The sequence below is a fragment of the Pinus tabuliformis genome, chromosome 3_1 (genome assembly GCF_031772625.1).
Source record: "Pinus tabuliformis cultivar Carrire ecotype Pingquan chromosome 3_1, CPIR1, whole genome shotgun sequence".
In the NCBI taxonomy this organism is placed as follows: Eukaryota; Viridiplantae; Streptophyta; class Pinopsida; order Pinales; family Pinaceae; genus Pinus; species Pinus tabuliformis.
Window position 1 is genome coordinate 887098541 of NC_142301.1, and position 17381 is coordinate 887115921.

Sequence of the window (17381 nt, forward strand, 5' to 3'; positions counted from 1 at the left end):
ATATGTTTTTCCTGCTCAAATAAATGAACATGGTCAAGATTGATGATTATTTGTACTTCAAAGAACTAAAAATTGTCCAAGTTAAGCTTTACCAAATCTTGAGACCTTAGAAACTTCATCAGTTTTCGAGAAAGCAATTTTCTTACATAATATTGAGTTAGTTCAAAATTTTAAACCATGGGTTAGCTTTCACCCATCAAAATATCAGTACCTACAAATTTTCCCCCAAAGTAGTCAGCCATTCCAATTCCGGTGAAGTGTTTATTTTCATCCAGCATTTACATTTGAATTCTAATGATAATTGATATGCATATAAATCTCAATCATGCTGCAATGAGTCCACTTTTGCACTGGTGAGATTTAGTTTATCGAATTAATTTAAATTTTTAAATCATGAAAAGAAGAGCAAAAACTCCTCGAGAGAGACACAAAGCATACGAGTTCATATCTATGTTGCAAACACCCCTGAACTCTAACTTAAAGATAAACGACAGAATCTAAAACATTACTACAAATAGTTCGCAGACATCATGAACAAAATTAGAACATACAGAAAATACGTCTTCAACAATCAATTATTGTACTTTCTCTTCCTTCGCTCTACAGTGCTGCCTCGAGTATTTTCTGTCTTTTGGGCAGAAGATACAGCTACTGTTGTTTGTGGTGCAGGCAGTGCAGCAGCTGCAGGAGCTGGTGCCGTTGCTGCTACAGCAGGGGGAGGAGCAGGTGCTGCTTCTGGAAGTGGACGGGGCAAGATGTGCTTCAACCTGTTATTTCTATAATTTTTCCAGAAAAAGAATTGTTGGCGATGGGCCAATTCCTGCACATAACAAAAACTATTAAAACTCTTGTCCAAATCCGTACAAGTAAGCCTCTCTATTATTCAATAGCATATATAAGAACCATCCTTTGCCTTTCCCCTAATTATGTGGCCTCTGATGGAACAACAAAGACACATGTAGGATAATTAAATGTAAAAAAGGATAAAATTAATGTTTAACCGACGACACTTAAATCCTTCAGAAAGCTAACAAGTGTCACAACTCCAGCTCTTAAAGTCAGTCATCAGACAAATCTATAAGGACCCCTACACTATATCACACAATGTAAGGCTTTTCTGCACGAAAGAATATTCATTGGCAAGAAACAAAACTATATGGAAAAAAAATATAAGTAGGAAATGGATTCCCTCTGATGTAGCATTGTTTTCAAGCGTATTGTGAGTCAAACTTACATGAGAGATGAGATAAGATAAGATAAGATAATTATATTTATGTCCAACTAATGACCACAAAGTAGGTCAAAGGGACTGTTGAGTACACTGATTTATATACAAAACGGGAGAACAAAATGGTCTCCTATAAAAAATACAATGCATGAAGTAAATCAACATCGAAGAACTAAACGGTAAACCTGACTGGATCATTGCATCCAAGTAACTGATAAAGTGAGAGTTTATGAGTAACCTCTGCTCCAGAATTGGAAAGCAAGAACAGCATTAAATCTGATAAACTGCACGTAGGCTCCACGTTCACTTGTGCAAGTACAGATTAATATTAGATTATGTAAGCGCTTCCGTGGCAGGTGATGGGCCAATTACTGATGTCACAACCATTTGATTACACTAGCTGGTAGTGGTAACTCTCATCTAAGTGTGTCTCAAACAAAGCTATATTAAAAAATTGCTCAATACAAAGTCTGAAAAGATATTCATAGCATGAACAAGCTCAAATACCCAAGAAACTCCTTGGAAGCATTTCCTTGGTGTATCCACTTTTATCATTTACAGCGAATGTGTCCTTTCAACTAGTCAGTAGAGTGTTTCAACCTAAGTCACACAGTTCAGGTTGGGCAATGCTTAGGTTCGGTTCAAGTTTGAATTTTTTGAGGAGGTTTGGATGAGGTTCCCCATTAGGTTTATATATATATATATATATATAAACTTCAAAATAGATGGCACAAAATAGTAAGAAATCAACATCAATAAACATAAAAAATACTATCTTGGACATAAAAAATACTATCTTGGACTTGGAAACTGCAAGGATAGATCATAAGCTTGAACTGGGACATGAGGTTATAACCTTGAGCTATGGACTTGATTAATGCCATGAGGTTCACCAAATTTCAAACCTCAAGGTTGCAGTCCAGCAAACATTGTGACATAGGTTTCAACAGAGCATCACATTAACAAGGATATTTATGCTATGGGGTAACTTGCCCAGTCGAAAAATAGTTAAATTAGAGAAAAAATCATTACATTTGAGGAAAAGTGGAAATGGAATAAAAAATAAACTCTACATGGCTTCAAGAGTTTAATGGTGTCCATCAGCATGCTTTACAATCAACGGATGTCACTCTAAAGACTTTGGCTTGTGCAGAGTAGTTCAGCAGGGCTTTCCTCTAGGTCCACCTCTGTAAGTCCTATCCACTGATGATTTGGGCTAGCTAATTACCAAAAATGGCACGAGGCAGAATTAATGGTAATCTACTGCCAAAAAGAAACGATCAGCATAAACGACACTTCATTAATAGTCATTTCCTGACCTTGACAAAAGATTGGTCAATGAAGTGATACACTGTATTAAGGTGTTCATTAAGGAATTTGGCTCAAACATCGACAAGAGATACTCAGTAGTGGATTGTTTCCAAATGGCATCTGGTCTTTCTGGTTATATTAGAAGACTTACTGAAGTCAAATAGGGCTGTCCTCTCTCTCCAGCATCATTTGGGATCTCTATATCGCTGAGAGAGTTCCATAGGGAGAACACATGCTGGTGATGGGTGTATCTAGCGCCATGGTTTGATCTCATTGGTTCTCTTCACTAACTTGTAGAGACAAACCCACTTTTGTGATCATTTTCATCTTGTGGTTAAACCTTAGATGGATTAAAGGTATGGTCGTCAACACAACTAAGGATGCTTATCAAACTTCATTTTCTTCCTTCAAGGGAGAGCCAGTTTAGATCACTACACTTTACATGTATCTTTGCGTACAATTTTCTGGTCCTACAATATATTGGGAGTTAGGACCTGTTACAACAAAATATCGTTGTCATGGGACTGTCCAAAAGCATATGTCACAAAGGGAAGAAGTAGAGTCATCATTATCCTGAAGGGGTGATTCAGCAGAACAAAAGTCACCAATAGTGTTGACAAACATATCATAGAAAATCATGGGATCCATTTCAATGGGTTCAATACTAACATGATGCATCTTGCATGGCTATGGAATTCTGCAATGGTTAGAAAAGGATCCAACGACCATGGATGAGATTGGTGTACAAAATAAAAATAAGCAGATTGTAGGCAAGGAAATATGGCACAGGGGAAACTTACTATTGCTCCTGCTGAAGTGCTACAAAGAAAACGCATACCATAAATATGTTACTTCTTGGACTCCATAAATGCATTGATGAGGCTTCATAATAAAACTGGAAAAGGATTGGATACTTCAAGGGCAACATGCATGAGTTCATATTAATTATTTGTGTCCTTTTGGTGATTTACTGTTACAGAAGGAATTTGAGGCAATGTTGGTTGACTGCAAATATCCACCAGAGATGGAAGAGATTGCTATCAGGGAGTATGAAAGTCTGGGAATACCCCACTGTAATGTTGCCCAGGAAACAACCTACTAAAGTACCCAACTGATAGTGTACATTGCACGACTTGAGAGACAAACATCTCTTGGATTATATCTCCTCTAGTTCGCTATGAAGCACTCGTTGAGCAACTTATTTCAGAAGCTTGTTGACGTGGATTTGTTCTCTTTTTATGGATGATTATGGTGAAGCTCGAATGAATGCATGATAAAACAAGTAGGTTAATTTCTTTTATCTTCTGCCATGAACTTCTGCTTCCTGCTGCACCAAGAGACAACCCCTGATCCAATATTGAAGCAACAACCTGAGGTGCTTTTCTGATCCACTGAATTGCCTGCCCAGTCTGCATTTGTATATCCCATCAAAATGACACCATCACCTCGAGTATATCACAAACCATACTCCACTGTACCTCGTAGATACCTCAATACATGCCTTGTTGCTCTCCAATTTACTCTTCGGCTCCACCATGAATTGACTAAGAGTGTTGACCGTGAAACAAATGTTTGGCCTTGTGTTGACCAGATACATGAGTTTTGATGAGCTTCCTATACAAGGTTAGGTCCATTGTTGCGTCCTCTGATGCATCTATCTTCCCCCAGTTGGTAATCATAAGCGTAGACATGGGTCCATAGTCCTGCACCCTGAACCTCTTCAAGATCTTCATAGTATATCTCCCTTGCCCAAGCAAGATCTCCCCATTTGTCTACCATACCTCCAATCCTTGGAAATAATACATTAGACCCAGGTCCTTCATCTTGAACTTAGCTGCCAAATCCCTCTTGTAGTCCTCTATGAGCCCTGATGACCCTGTCAAAAATAGATCGTCCACATATAGTACTAGTATGAGTGGCTCACCTCCTACCATCGCAAAAGCCACACTTGATGTTGTGCAACCTCTTGATAGCTAGAAGGCTCTTTGTCAATGATCTTTGTCACCAACACCTTATACCTGTCTAGTTGTATGCGCTCTCTGGTGCTTGCCTTAAAAGCTGCTACAAATTCCTGTGCATCCTTCAATGTATGAAGCACCTCTTTGTTTCTTCTTTTGGTGATGGTGGGTTGAGTTTCATGTTCCTCATCTTGCCCCTGCTGCTCCATCTGTTGTGAACTCAATGGACCACCTGCACCTGAGCTAGTACTTGTGCTTTGTTGTCCTTGTAGCAACTGCTCAACCCTGGCCCACTCTGATCATTAGCTGGCAACTCTCGAGATCTTCTAAAGGCACGCTTTCTCCTCCTAGAACTTAAAATCTTGTCTCAAGATGATCCTCTTGCTACCAGGAATATAGATCTTGTATACCTTGGACGTTTACAATGCCCAACGGAACAACACTTCTCTGCAATCTAATCCAACTTGGTGCATTTGTCATCCAGCACATACAATAAACTATATTGCCAAAGATCCTAAAGTGCTTGACCTCTGGCTTCTTTCCTGTAAAAGCCTTTTCTCGTGTCATCTTCCCCAATGCACTGTGAGGGACCCTGTTCTGAATGTACACTATCGTGCTACATGCCTCTGCTCATAGAAATTTAGGCATATCCTAGTCATATAACAATGCCCTCATGACCCTAACTATCGTCCTATTCTTACGCTCTATGACCCCATTCTGTTGTGGGATGTATGGAGTTGTCCACTCTCTCCTAATGTCATCCTTCACACAAAACCTCGTGAAGGCCTCATCTATGGAATTCATCAAACCTTGAAATGTAGAAGGTGCATTGGTAAGGCTAAAAGGCATGGCCAAAAATTCATAATGACCCTAATGAGTTCTAAAAGTTGTTTTCAAAATGTCTTCAGTCTTCATTCTGATTTGATGATATCTTGAACGAAGGTCCAACTTGGTGAAGTAAATTGTTCCATGCAATTCATCCAATAATTCATCAATGATAGGAATGGGAAATTTATCTTTAATAGTAAGCTTATTGAGCTCCCTATAATCCGGACACATGCGCCATGATCCATTCTTCTTGTGCACCAATACTACTGGAGCAGAGAAAGAACTTTGACTAGGTTGAATTATACCAACCTCTAGCATTTCTGCTACCATATGTTCAATTTCACTCTTTTGGGCATAGGGATATCTATAAGGCCTGATGTTGGAGGAACACTTCCTAGAATCAAATGAATAGCATGATCATGATTACGAATAGGTGGGAGGCCTTTGAGACTGGAAAAATAGATGATTTCGATGTGGGAACTTCTTCTTGATATGTCCTTCTATCTTCATAGTTTGAGGAGTTGTTATTCCGGCCAATGCATTACAAGATATGGTTGGATTCATTTCTTCTTTCTCTAGGGTTTGTTCCTAGTGTGTATCATCTTCTTTTGATGTTTCTTGTTCCTTTTCTTTTTCCTCTTCACAATCTATGTAAAATAATTTCTTCTCAACACACTTATGACCTTTAGTGTATTTGCTATCACAACTGTAACAAAGCCCTTTTTCTATTTTTTCTTCCAATTGTTGTGGTGTCAACCTTGTAGGTTGTGGAAGGCTAGGGGCAACAACACTTCCATCTTTATAGTTGTGATTGGTAGGCTTCCTTGTTGCCATAATTTTGCTTTCAATTTTTCTTGCCAACCTGAATGCCTTCTCCAATGAATCAGGTTCCCAAAGGCGAACCTCATGTTGGATGTTATCCTTTAAAGACCCTACGAATGATACTAGCCTCTAGCATTTCTGCAACCATACGTTCAATTTCACTCTTTTGGGCATAGGGATATCTATAAGGCCTAATGTTGGAGGAACACTTCCTATAATCAAATGAATAGCATAATCATGATCACGAATAGGTGGGAGGCCTTTGAGAGTCTCAAATACCTTGGAATGATTGTCCAAGACTTTTTGGAGATCTAGAGAAATAGATGATTTCGATTTGGGAACCTCTTCTTGATATGTCCTTTCTATCTTGATAGTTTGAGGAGTGGCTATTGCGGCCAATGCATTACAAGTTATGGTCGGATTCATTTCTTCTTTCTCTAGGGTTTGTTCCTGGTGTGTATCCTCTTCTTTTGATGTTTCTTGTTCCTTTTCTTCTTCATCTTCACAATCTTTGTAAAATAATTTCTTCTCAGCACACTTATGACCTTTAGTGTATTTGCTATCACCACTGTAACAAAGCCTTTTTTCTCTTTTTTTCTTCCAATTGTTGTGGTGTCAACCTTGTAGGTTGTGGAAGGCTAAGGGCAACAACAATTCCATCTTTATAGTTGTGATTGGTAGGCTTCCTTGTTGCCATAATTTTTCTTTTAATTTTTCTTGCCAACCCGAATGCCTTCTCCAATGAATCAAGTTCCCAAAGGTGAACCTCATGTTGGATGTTATCCTTTAAAGACCCTATGAACACATCAATCCTATGCTCCTCTGGAATATCTTTACCCTTATATTCAATTTTTGGAAGTCCTCAATGTCCTCCACCATTAAACCCTTTTGTTTGAGATTTATCAAGTGGCTAAAAAAAGTGTTGCTTTTTGTATCCTCGTAATGTGCTAGCATTTCTTCCGTAAAAATTCCCAGGTGACAATTTGTTTACAAGAGCAAATCCATCGATACCATACAAACTAATTGGGTTCCAAGACCCTATGAACACATCAATCCTATGCTCCTCTGGAATACCTTTTACCCTTATATTTAGTTTTTGGAAGTCCCCAATGTCCTCCACCATTGAACCCTTTTGTTTGAGATTCATCAATTGGCTAAAAAAGGTGTTTCTTTTTGTATCCTCATAATGTGTTATCATTTCTTCCGTAAAAATTGCCCAAGTGACAATTTGTTTACGAAAGCAAAACCATCGATACCATACAAACCGATTGGGTTCCAAATATAAAGTTGCAATGTGTACCTTTTGTGTGTTTTGCACATTATGGAGATCGAAATATTGCTCCATCTGTAGTATCCATGTTACGGGATCCTTGCCACCAAACTTCCTCATATCGATCTTTGGAACATGGTGGGTCTTCAATCCAACGTTAGTCTATAAAATCATGACTAACATTTCTTTTGTTCTCATCAAGAGTTTCCTTTACTAACCTTTCGCCATTAGTAAGCATTTATTGTAGCAACTTTGTCAAATCTATCTTCAAATCTTCCACGTCTCCTTTAAGTTTTGCTTCTATACCATCCATCTTAAGCTTCGATGCCATCCATCTTAACTTCCATTCCATTCTTTAAACCATCCATCTTAGCTTCAATTAATTTTTGTGAGAGCAAAATTTGTTGCACTTGGTCTCGTAATTTTGATATATCATGTTGCATTTCTTTCTCATCTTCATGTGTCATAGTAGATGTTTGAGGTTGCTTACTAGGTGTTTCCATTTTATTTCTTTGCGTCATCAATGAATGATAATTATGCTCTTTAAACCATCCATCTTAGCTTCAGTTACTTTTTGTGAGAGCGAAATTTGTTGCACTTGGTCTCATAATTTTGATATATCATGTTGCATTTCTTCCTCTTCTCCATGTGTCATAGTAGAGATTTCAGGTTGCTTACTAAGTGTTTCCATTTTATTTCTTCGAGTCATCAATGAATGATAATTATGCTTCACAATGCCCTTTGAATCACTTCAAACTACTTTCTCAAACAAAACTTGTGCAAATTTAAAAAATAAAACTACACCTTTTTTTCCGCTTTGTATGAGCTCGATCTTGTAATGACTGTAACTCTGTGATTTCAGATCTCCAGGTTCTGAAATTTTGGCCTGTGATAGCCCTCTGATTCCTCTTTCCAACCCCACAATTCTGATCGCAATTGAATTCTCCAAGAAAGAGTTATGCCCAATCTCCCACGATGACCTAATTATAGATTGGTTCAATAGAGCAAAATTGTACGACATGCCATGTGTCATTGTTTCTACCTTCAACTCTGAAAACGATACCCAACAAACTACAGCTTATCCTCTTTCTGTCACTTTTACGAAATTTGAATCCGATGCTCAGAGAGAAAGTTATGATGATTTTCCCAATGTGACTTGTTTGAGATCGAATTCAGGAGCCTACAAAAACCCCAATTTCCTCAATTCATATCTACGAAAATATAGCGAGGCAAGATCTAAAATTCGATCCCGAGGTTCATCACGATTTCAGCTCAAATGGGTTTTAATTTCAGCTTCAAAAGCTTCGTAGAAAAAAAGTTTTAGCGAAAATGCCACGATGACCTATTTGAAGCAGCGAAACCATAGAATCCAAAGCTTTGATACCAATTGTTATGCAACCAGCTCACAAAATAGAAGAAAGAGATAGATCAACTACTTCAAAAGCAGCCTCTTCGAGGAGGCAACCTCCTTTACATTACACAAATGAACAATTCTTGGATGATACAAATGACAAGACCTCCTTTCTATATATAGGTGTCTAAGGGGCCATAATATAATCAGAGTCGACATAACAATATTAATGTAAGGGCACAACAATAACAATAGTGAGCCTCTGTGGGGCACAATAATAACAATATGGGGACAACATGGGCACACCAATAAATCCAAAGCTTTGATACCAATTGTTATGCAACCAGCTCACAAAATAGAAAAAAGAGATAGATCAACTACTTCAAAAGTAGCCTCTTCGAGGAGGCAACCTCGTTTACATTACACAAATGAACAATTCTTGGATGATACAAATGACAAGACCTCCTTTCTATATATAGGTGTCTAAGGGGCCATAATATAATCAGAGTCGACATAACAATAATAATGTAAGGGCACAACAATAACAATAGTGGGCTTCTGTGGGGCACAATAATAACAATATGGGGGCAACATGGGCACACCAATAACAATAAGGGGCTACAATGACAATAATAATAAGGGAATACACTAGTATTATATTCTATTGTGGGATGTATGGAGCTGTCCACTCTCTCCTAATGTCATCCTTCACACAAAACCTTGTGAAGGCCTCATCTATGTACTTGCCTCCATTGTTCGTCTGAAGAGTCTTAAACTCTTGGAAGTGACTGAAGACTTCGTCCTTTGTCTTCAAGAAATAGATCCAGGTTTCCCTGGAGAAGTCATCAATAAAGGTTACAAAATATTCATAACCCTTGAGAGATCTAGTAGACAACAAGCCACATATATCTGAGTGTATCAATTGAAGAACACCACTAGCTCTACCATCACTCCTTGGGAATGTTGCCTTCTTGCAAATTTCCCAAGTACGCACCCTCTACACACATCGTCATGTTTCATGCTCAATTTTGGAACTCCTGTCACAATCTCCCTGAGCAACCTAAGAGCTCCATAATGAAGGTGTCCCATCATCCTATGCCATAACTTTCCCAAGTCTTTGCTATTGTTGTTGCTAATCAGTGCCTTTGGAGAATCAATCTATAAAATGTATAGCATGTTGCTCCTGACCCCAATCTGTTTGACCTTCTTCCAACTCCAGTGTTTGATGTAAGCATTTTGCCCCACAAAGTAGGCATCATATCCCTTATCTTGTAGTGCAAAAACTGAAATTAGGTTCATGCCTAAACCTAGCACATCTATAACATTGGTACTCTTGCTAGACTCCCTCTAAATGTTGATGGTACCTCTCCCAACTAGAGTACATTTAATCTTGTTTCCCATCTGTATACAGAAGTCCATCTCCTCTTCCTTATAACTTGAGAAATATTCTCTAACCCTCGTCATATTCTTCGATGCTCCATTGGCAATATACCAAACACTTGTGGATGTAGAGCTAAAGAGGCAAGTTATGAGAGCAAATTAACCTTCTAGCCTAGAAGACAAATCCTCAATGCCCGTGAAAGTTGTTGTCTGCTTCCCCTTCGTATCTCCCTTCTTTCGGTTAAGACATTGGCTGACATAGTGTCCTAGCTAATTGCAACCAAAACACTTGACCTCACTCAAGTCTTTCTTCTTCTTTTCTCCATTGGAGCCTGATCCCCCGCTGGAACCCTTCTTCACCTTCCCTTTTCCTGCTAGGGCTACCTTTTCCTGCTCTTTCTCAACCTTCGAAGTTTTGCCAATGTTACTACTACTGCCTTTAACCAAGCTAAGCCTAAGTTCCTCCTGTGTGAAATCACTCCATAGGCTATCCCAACCTAGTAGTGTATCTTGTCCATAGATCACTTGGACGAACACATCCCACTGCTTAGAAAACCCATTCAGGGCTATTTTCACCAACTCGTCATCACTTGGCTTATCTCCCACTGCAACCAATTCGTCCCTGGCAAAGTCAAACTTTGGTGAGGTAGGAAGTCACGTCTTCATGCTTCTGCGTCTTGAGAGTCCTCAGCTTTTCTCAGAGAATCAATTTCCTATTTTCTGTAGGATTTTGGTACAAATTGACAATTGCATCCCACATCTCCTTCGTTGTTCCTTTCTCTGTGATATGAGGGACTATACGGTCCCTAACTCCATAAGGATAAAACTCTTGGCTTTGGCATTCTGCGTTTTATAGGTTTCCAGTTGTTGTGGATCTATCAGTATGACAATAACATTCTCCATACTCCTTCAGTCCATACTCATCCAATAGAAAAGACATTCTAGCTTTCCAAACGTCAAAGTTCGAGGCTACATCCAATTTATCCTGATCTCTCAAACCCGTTGCAACCATATCTAAAAAAATTGGAAATATAGCGAAACCCAAAATAAATCTGGAGAAAATAAATTGGGTTATAAACCCTCGACTTTTCTCTTCTTGTGCCCTGTGTTGATTTACTCTTGCAAACCCTGTCCATTGATCTGCTTTGATACAATGTGAAATTTCCTTAATTACAACAACTGGAATTTAATCTTCTACCTACTGAAGATTATTTGTCTTCAAAAATTAATAGTGACAAATAATGATTAAATCACTACTACAATTTTCACAATTAATAATAGGAACTAAGAAATAATGCACACACACAAAATAATTGACACCAGTAATTTTGGACAAACTATCTCTAGAAAATCCCCAGTGCCAGGAAAACTAACTAGTTTTGCAAATGAAAATTTTATTATCATTCTTCAGCAGAAATTGAGAATTACAATCTGCTTACCTCTCACTAGCAAAAGCTCTAGCAAATATCTAGAAAACAAAATGTCTCCCTCTGCAGATGTATTCGGCCTACTTGTGCAATTCGCACTCCTCCCAGCAATACATATTGGCTCTGCAACTCGCACTGGCTACTCCAAAAAAATTACTCTGTGAGAAAAACTGTCTCTAGTGCCTCATCTCACTAACTCACATTGCCTCCAAGTGAGATCCGAAAACTGGAAATTGCAACAAACTTCTCTGTCACTCGCACTGTTAAATTTGGCCTCCTCTTTTGCTAATAAAATCGATCTCCTGCCTCTCGCTGGAAACAGGGAATCACTGAGAAAATTCCTCCTAATTCATGAGGATTACCGAAATCAAGAATGATCTCCTATCTATTGGAGAAGTCATTGGTGACAGGGAGCTCACTCTTATTGCACTTGCTAGCCTTACAAGAGAATGGGATGTGTTCAACACTACCATCCTCAAAAATGGCAAGATTCTGGGATTTGATGAATTATTGGCTAGATGCACTCAAGAAGAATTAAATACGATGGAAAGAAACAAGCCCTCAAATGGAAACAATCCTACTGCCTTCTCCACTCATGTTAAGAGGAAGAACAATGATGGTCCAAGAAGACAAGGTCAAGGGTTCAAGTCCGGATTCAAAGAAGGAAGAAAAGGAAGATATTGGCTAGATGCGCTCAAGAAGAATTAAGGACGATGGAAAGAGACAAGCCCTCAAATGGAAGCAATCCTACTTCCTTCTTCGCTCATGCTAAGAGGAAGAACAATGATGGTCCAAGAAGACAAGGTCAAGGGTTCAAGTCGGGATTCAAAGAAGGAAGAAAAGAAAGATGCTTCAATTGCAATAGGTTTGGACATTTTGCTAGAGAGTGTTCTCACAAGAAGGATACTCCAAGAGATGATGACAACCATAACAACAACTACAAGAGAAATGGAAATCAAAGGAACAACAAGTTCAACAACAAAGGAAAGAGGAATGTTCTTGCTGCTCGAAATGGAAATGGTCGTCCTCCCAAGAAGTTGAAAAACTCCAGGTATGAAGAAGTTAATGTTGGTGAAAAGAAAAAAGTATTTTATCTTATTTTTGCCCTCACCATCGCCTCACATCCGAATACATTAGATCATTGGTTGATTGATATTGGTGCCTCAAGGCACTTCACTAGGTACAAAGAGGCTCTCTCAAACTTGATTGAAAAGAAGACGAATATGGAGATTATAATTGGGGATAATGTCACTTATCCTATGAAAGGAATAGGGATTGTTACTCTTCACTTAAATCGAGGTCAAACCCTTCATTTACAAGAAGTGTTGTATGTCGCTTATCTAAAAAAGAATTTGGTCTCTATTTTTGTGATGGAAGATAAAGGTTTTAAGGTGACATTCATTGATGGGAAAGTTTGTGTTTGGCAAAAGAACCCAAGAGATACATTCACCCTTGGATTCAGGGTTGAAGGTCTCTATCAGGTTGGAGGAAGTCCATTGGGAGCAATGACTTGTGATACTTCTCTTCAATCTGAATTATGGCACTGGAGGTTTGTTCACCTTCATTTCAAAGTCTTACCTAATGTAAGGAAGATGGTCACAAGTATGCCCGAATTCAACTTAGATCATGAAGGTGTTTGTCAAGGTTGTGGAGCTGGAAAACATACAAGGGAACCATTCCCCTCAAGTGAAATTCAAACCACCGATATTGTTCAATTGGTTCATTTCATCTATCAGGTATGTTGCCCGTAACATCTTTGGCTAGATATTTGTACTATGTTATTTTTGTGGATGACTTCTCTTGCAAAACACGGAACTATTTCTTAAAGAAGGATGAAATGTTCAAATGGTTCTACTCTTTCAAAGCCTTGGTTGAGAGTCTAACAAGAAAGAAAATCAAAATATTGAGGATCGATAATGGGACCGAATATAAGTCAAATGAGTTCAATGACTATTGTAGAGAAGTCGGCATTAAGAGGGAGACCACTACTGCATATACTCCTAAATAAAATGGTGTTGCTAAAAGGAAGAATCGAACTATCATAGAAGCCACCCATGCCATGCTTCATGACCAAGGTCTACCGAAGTTCTTATGGGGAGAAGTTGCCAACACCGTTGTGTATGTTCAAAATGGATGCCCACGTAGCATTGGACTTCAAGACACCCGAAGAAGTTTTCACCGGCAAGAAACTTGATGTTTCTCATTTTAGTGGTTGTCCCGTATATTTTCATGTGCCGAAAGAGAAAAGAAACAAACTAGATGCCTCTGGGAAGAAAGGAACATTTGTGGGCTACAGTGAAACTTCGAAGGCATACAGAATCTGTGTCTGGTCAAAGGGAAGTGGAGATAAGCCATGATGTCACTTTCAATGAAGATTCTGCCTTAGGAAAGTCCAAGATTTTCCTATCCCTAGGAAGGAGAATGATAATGAAGATGATGCAGGAAAGCAGGATAAGCCTCCGTCTGATGATCTGATGCCCAATGTTGAAGGTCTGATGGATCCCATTGATCCACCTCCTAGTGAGCCCACTACTAAAAGACCTTTGTGGCTCAAAGATGCTCTTGATAATGTTGAGAAACATATTGCACTGAGGGGGACATTTCGTGAAAGCAAGAAGCAAAATAGATACCAAGGGTACTCTTAGTTGCCATGAGTACCATTATACAATCTGAGCCTTGCAAATTCGAAGAAGTCGTGAAACACCAAGTTTGGAAGGATGCAATGAACGAGTATGAGTCAATCATGAAGAATAATGTTTGGGATGTGGTTCCTAGATCGAAGGACAAGTTAGTGGTCACTTCAAAATGGCTCTACAAGATCAAACATGGAGCTGATGGGAATGTTGAAAAGTTCAAGGCCAAATTTGTTGCTCGAGGCTTCTCTCGAAAGGAAGGAGTAGACTATGATGAGATATTTGCACTAGTTGCCCAATATACCACCATCCGTTCAATCATAGCCCTTGCTGCCTCACTAGGACGGAGCCTTCACCAAATGGATGTCAAAATTGCCTTCTTACATGGCTCGCTTAAGGAGGAAGTGTATGTAGAACAACCCAAGGGGTTCTAAGTTCAAGATCGAAACACACATTTATGCAGGTTGAAGAAATCCCTCTATGGATTGAAGCAAGCCCCCAGGGCTTGGTATGAGAGGATTGATAGCTATCTTATCAAGTTGGGATTTACAAGGAGCAATGTTGACCCAAACCTATACTTCAAGGTTGAAAAGGACAAGCCCCTCATTTTGATCCTTTATGTGGATGATGTCTTTCTGACAGGTGATGACCCTCTCATTCATCAATGCAAGAGGGAGTTGGCTTCTAAATTCGAGATGAAGGACCTAGGACTAATGCATTACTTCCTAGGGCTGGAGGTCTGGCAAAAGCTAGGTGAGATTTTCCTTTCTCAAGGAAAATACATTGTGAAGCTACTTGAGAGATGTGGGATGGTGGATTGCAAGTTCGTGGCTACTCCGATGGAACTCAAATTTGAGAAGCTATGTGGAAGTGTTGTTGGGGCTCAGATTAGCGAATCCTTCTGAGTATCGCCAACTTGGGGGGGGGGCTAATGTTCTTGGTCAACTCCCGTCCTGACATATGCTTCGTTGTGAACATGGTGAGTCAATTTATGGTTGAGCCTCATCACATTCATTGGATTGTTTCTAAGAATCTCTTGAGATATCTCTGGGACACAATCCACTATTGACTGAGATACACTGTTGGGAACTTGAGACTACATGGATATTCAGATGTTGATTGGGCCGACGGTGTGTTGGATCGTAAGAGCACGTCTAGGTGGTGCTTCTCTTTGGGGTCTACTCCAATATCATGGATGAGCAAGAAGCAGAGATTGGTTGCTCTAAGTATCGCCAAGGCTGAATACATTGCTGCAAGTATGGCCTGTTGTGCAGTTGTTTGATTGAGGAAGTTCTTTAGTGAGCTACTTGAGCACGTGCTCAATACCACCATGATCTTCTGCAACAACCAGAGTGGAATTCACCTATCGGAGAATCTCATGTTCCACGACCACTCCTAGCACATTGATATCAGGTACCACTTTATCCGGGACATGGTATAACGGGGAGAAATAAGGCTCCATCACATTAGAACAGATGAGCAGGTCGTAAACATTCTCATGGAGCCTTTGGGGAAGGTCAAATTCTTAACCTTTCGAGAGACATGGAGTCGTGGAACAACCCTCCTATGAGGGTCCCATGTGAGTTGGACACTGGGCTCTAGGAGCTCCTGGGGGCTTGGGGTACTTCTTGGAGCTATAAGCGACCATAGGGTGAGTGCTTCACCTTCCCCTAGTGGTGCGCTAGATACAGGATAAATAGTTCACCTTCCCCTGTGATACCCCATGATGGTTAACATGTGTGTAGGGTGAGTGGTTCACCTTCCCTCGTCATACCCCATGATGGTTGACATGTGTGTAAGGTGAATGGTTCACCTTCCCCTACGATTGACATATGCATAGGATGAGTGGTTCACCTTCTCCTATGGCATATGAGCAGGATGAGTGGTTCACCTTCTCATGTGGATGCCCCAACACACATCCTACCCATAGAATCTAGGACTCATGGGAAGTACCTCTCATCAGGCCAATGAGTTGGGAAAAGATGGTTAGGGATCATAGCACTACCGATGGATGCATCGTGTATTGTCGTACTCCCTATGACTAGGATGCATGGTGTTCAACAACTTAATCTAAGATTGTGAAGAGTGGTATGATCTTATGACTCACTCTCGATCATTACTTCTAGATTATTACGTCATGGTTCAGCAAAGCAGAGCAATGATGACAAAAATGGTACATGATGACAAGTGGATTGGCGATGGAATTCTCCCTAGTTGAGAGGGAGTGTTAAAATTGGCAACTAAGGCCAAATTCCACCTTAGGACAGCTCATATGATGGAGATGATTATTGCATTGGATTCCTCTTTACGAGGTCCAATTTTGATATAAAGGTCATCTCATTCTAACAAGCATAAATGGAATTCTGAATTTATTCTCTCTCATGCACAAATTGTCAAGGTCGGCCTTAGTCAAATGTAGGCTCAAAAACCCAATAAATCTGTCTCCTCACCCTCAACGAAGTTTACAAATAGGAGTGATCCCTCTCCTCATTTGGACATCACTCATCTCATCACATATCTCTCTCTCTCATCTCTCGATTGGTTCATATAGCTTGGAGGCAACTTCTCTCTACTTCGCACGTGTGGCAGAGGCTGAATTTCTGGGATTGTTTTCTGGCCAAATTTCTAGAAAATAGACCAGCAGTGACCACCATTGGCCAGGGCTCTTTTGACCAGTGTTGACTTTGTTTTTAGGGAAGATATTCGATCTTTGAAGGCCGCATTTTTTTAACAATGTGGTGAACCGGAAACTGCCAGACCTAATCTAAGGAAGACCAAGGATCAATTCTCATAGCTGCCACTATAACGCCAAGAGTACATCCAACAACCTGCAAGCAGATATAATAATTTCTTATGATTTTGGCAAAGAGTCGAGACTCACGGATAAGGGGATCTACTCCTTGAGCCGCACACCATAGCAAGATAATATACTCAATGTTTTGAAGGCCGCATTTATTGGCACAAGAATCGAGGTGATTGACTTCAGCATTGACATCAGATTTGTCCGCAGAAATTAAAGAGTGTTTTCTCTCTCCTTTGATAGGGTTGACCGAACTGTTTTGGGCTGACTTTGACTCTATTGAAAGGCCAACTTAATCTGCTGTTGACCAAGCTGTTTGGAGGACATTTTGGTGCTGCTTTGACCAACGTTAACTTTCTGGTTAGGGCTGCAG

At 39.7% G+C, this 17381-nt stretch overlaps 1 protein-coding gene across 1 annotated transcript in view; it reads right to left on the reverse strand.

Moving 5' to 3' along the window:
* Positions 1-251: 251 nt before the first annotated feature.
* Positions 252-17381, reverse strand: part of MED31 (SOH1 family protein) — a 105603-nt gene continuing 88473 nt past the window's right edge. The window contains exon 6 of the mRNA XM_089412182.1: positions 252-820. Coding sequence (XP_089268308.1) covers positions 572-820 — 249 coding nt within the window. The 3' untranslated portion in view covers positions 252-571. The remainder of the gene's footprint in view (positions 821-17381) is intronic.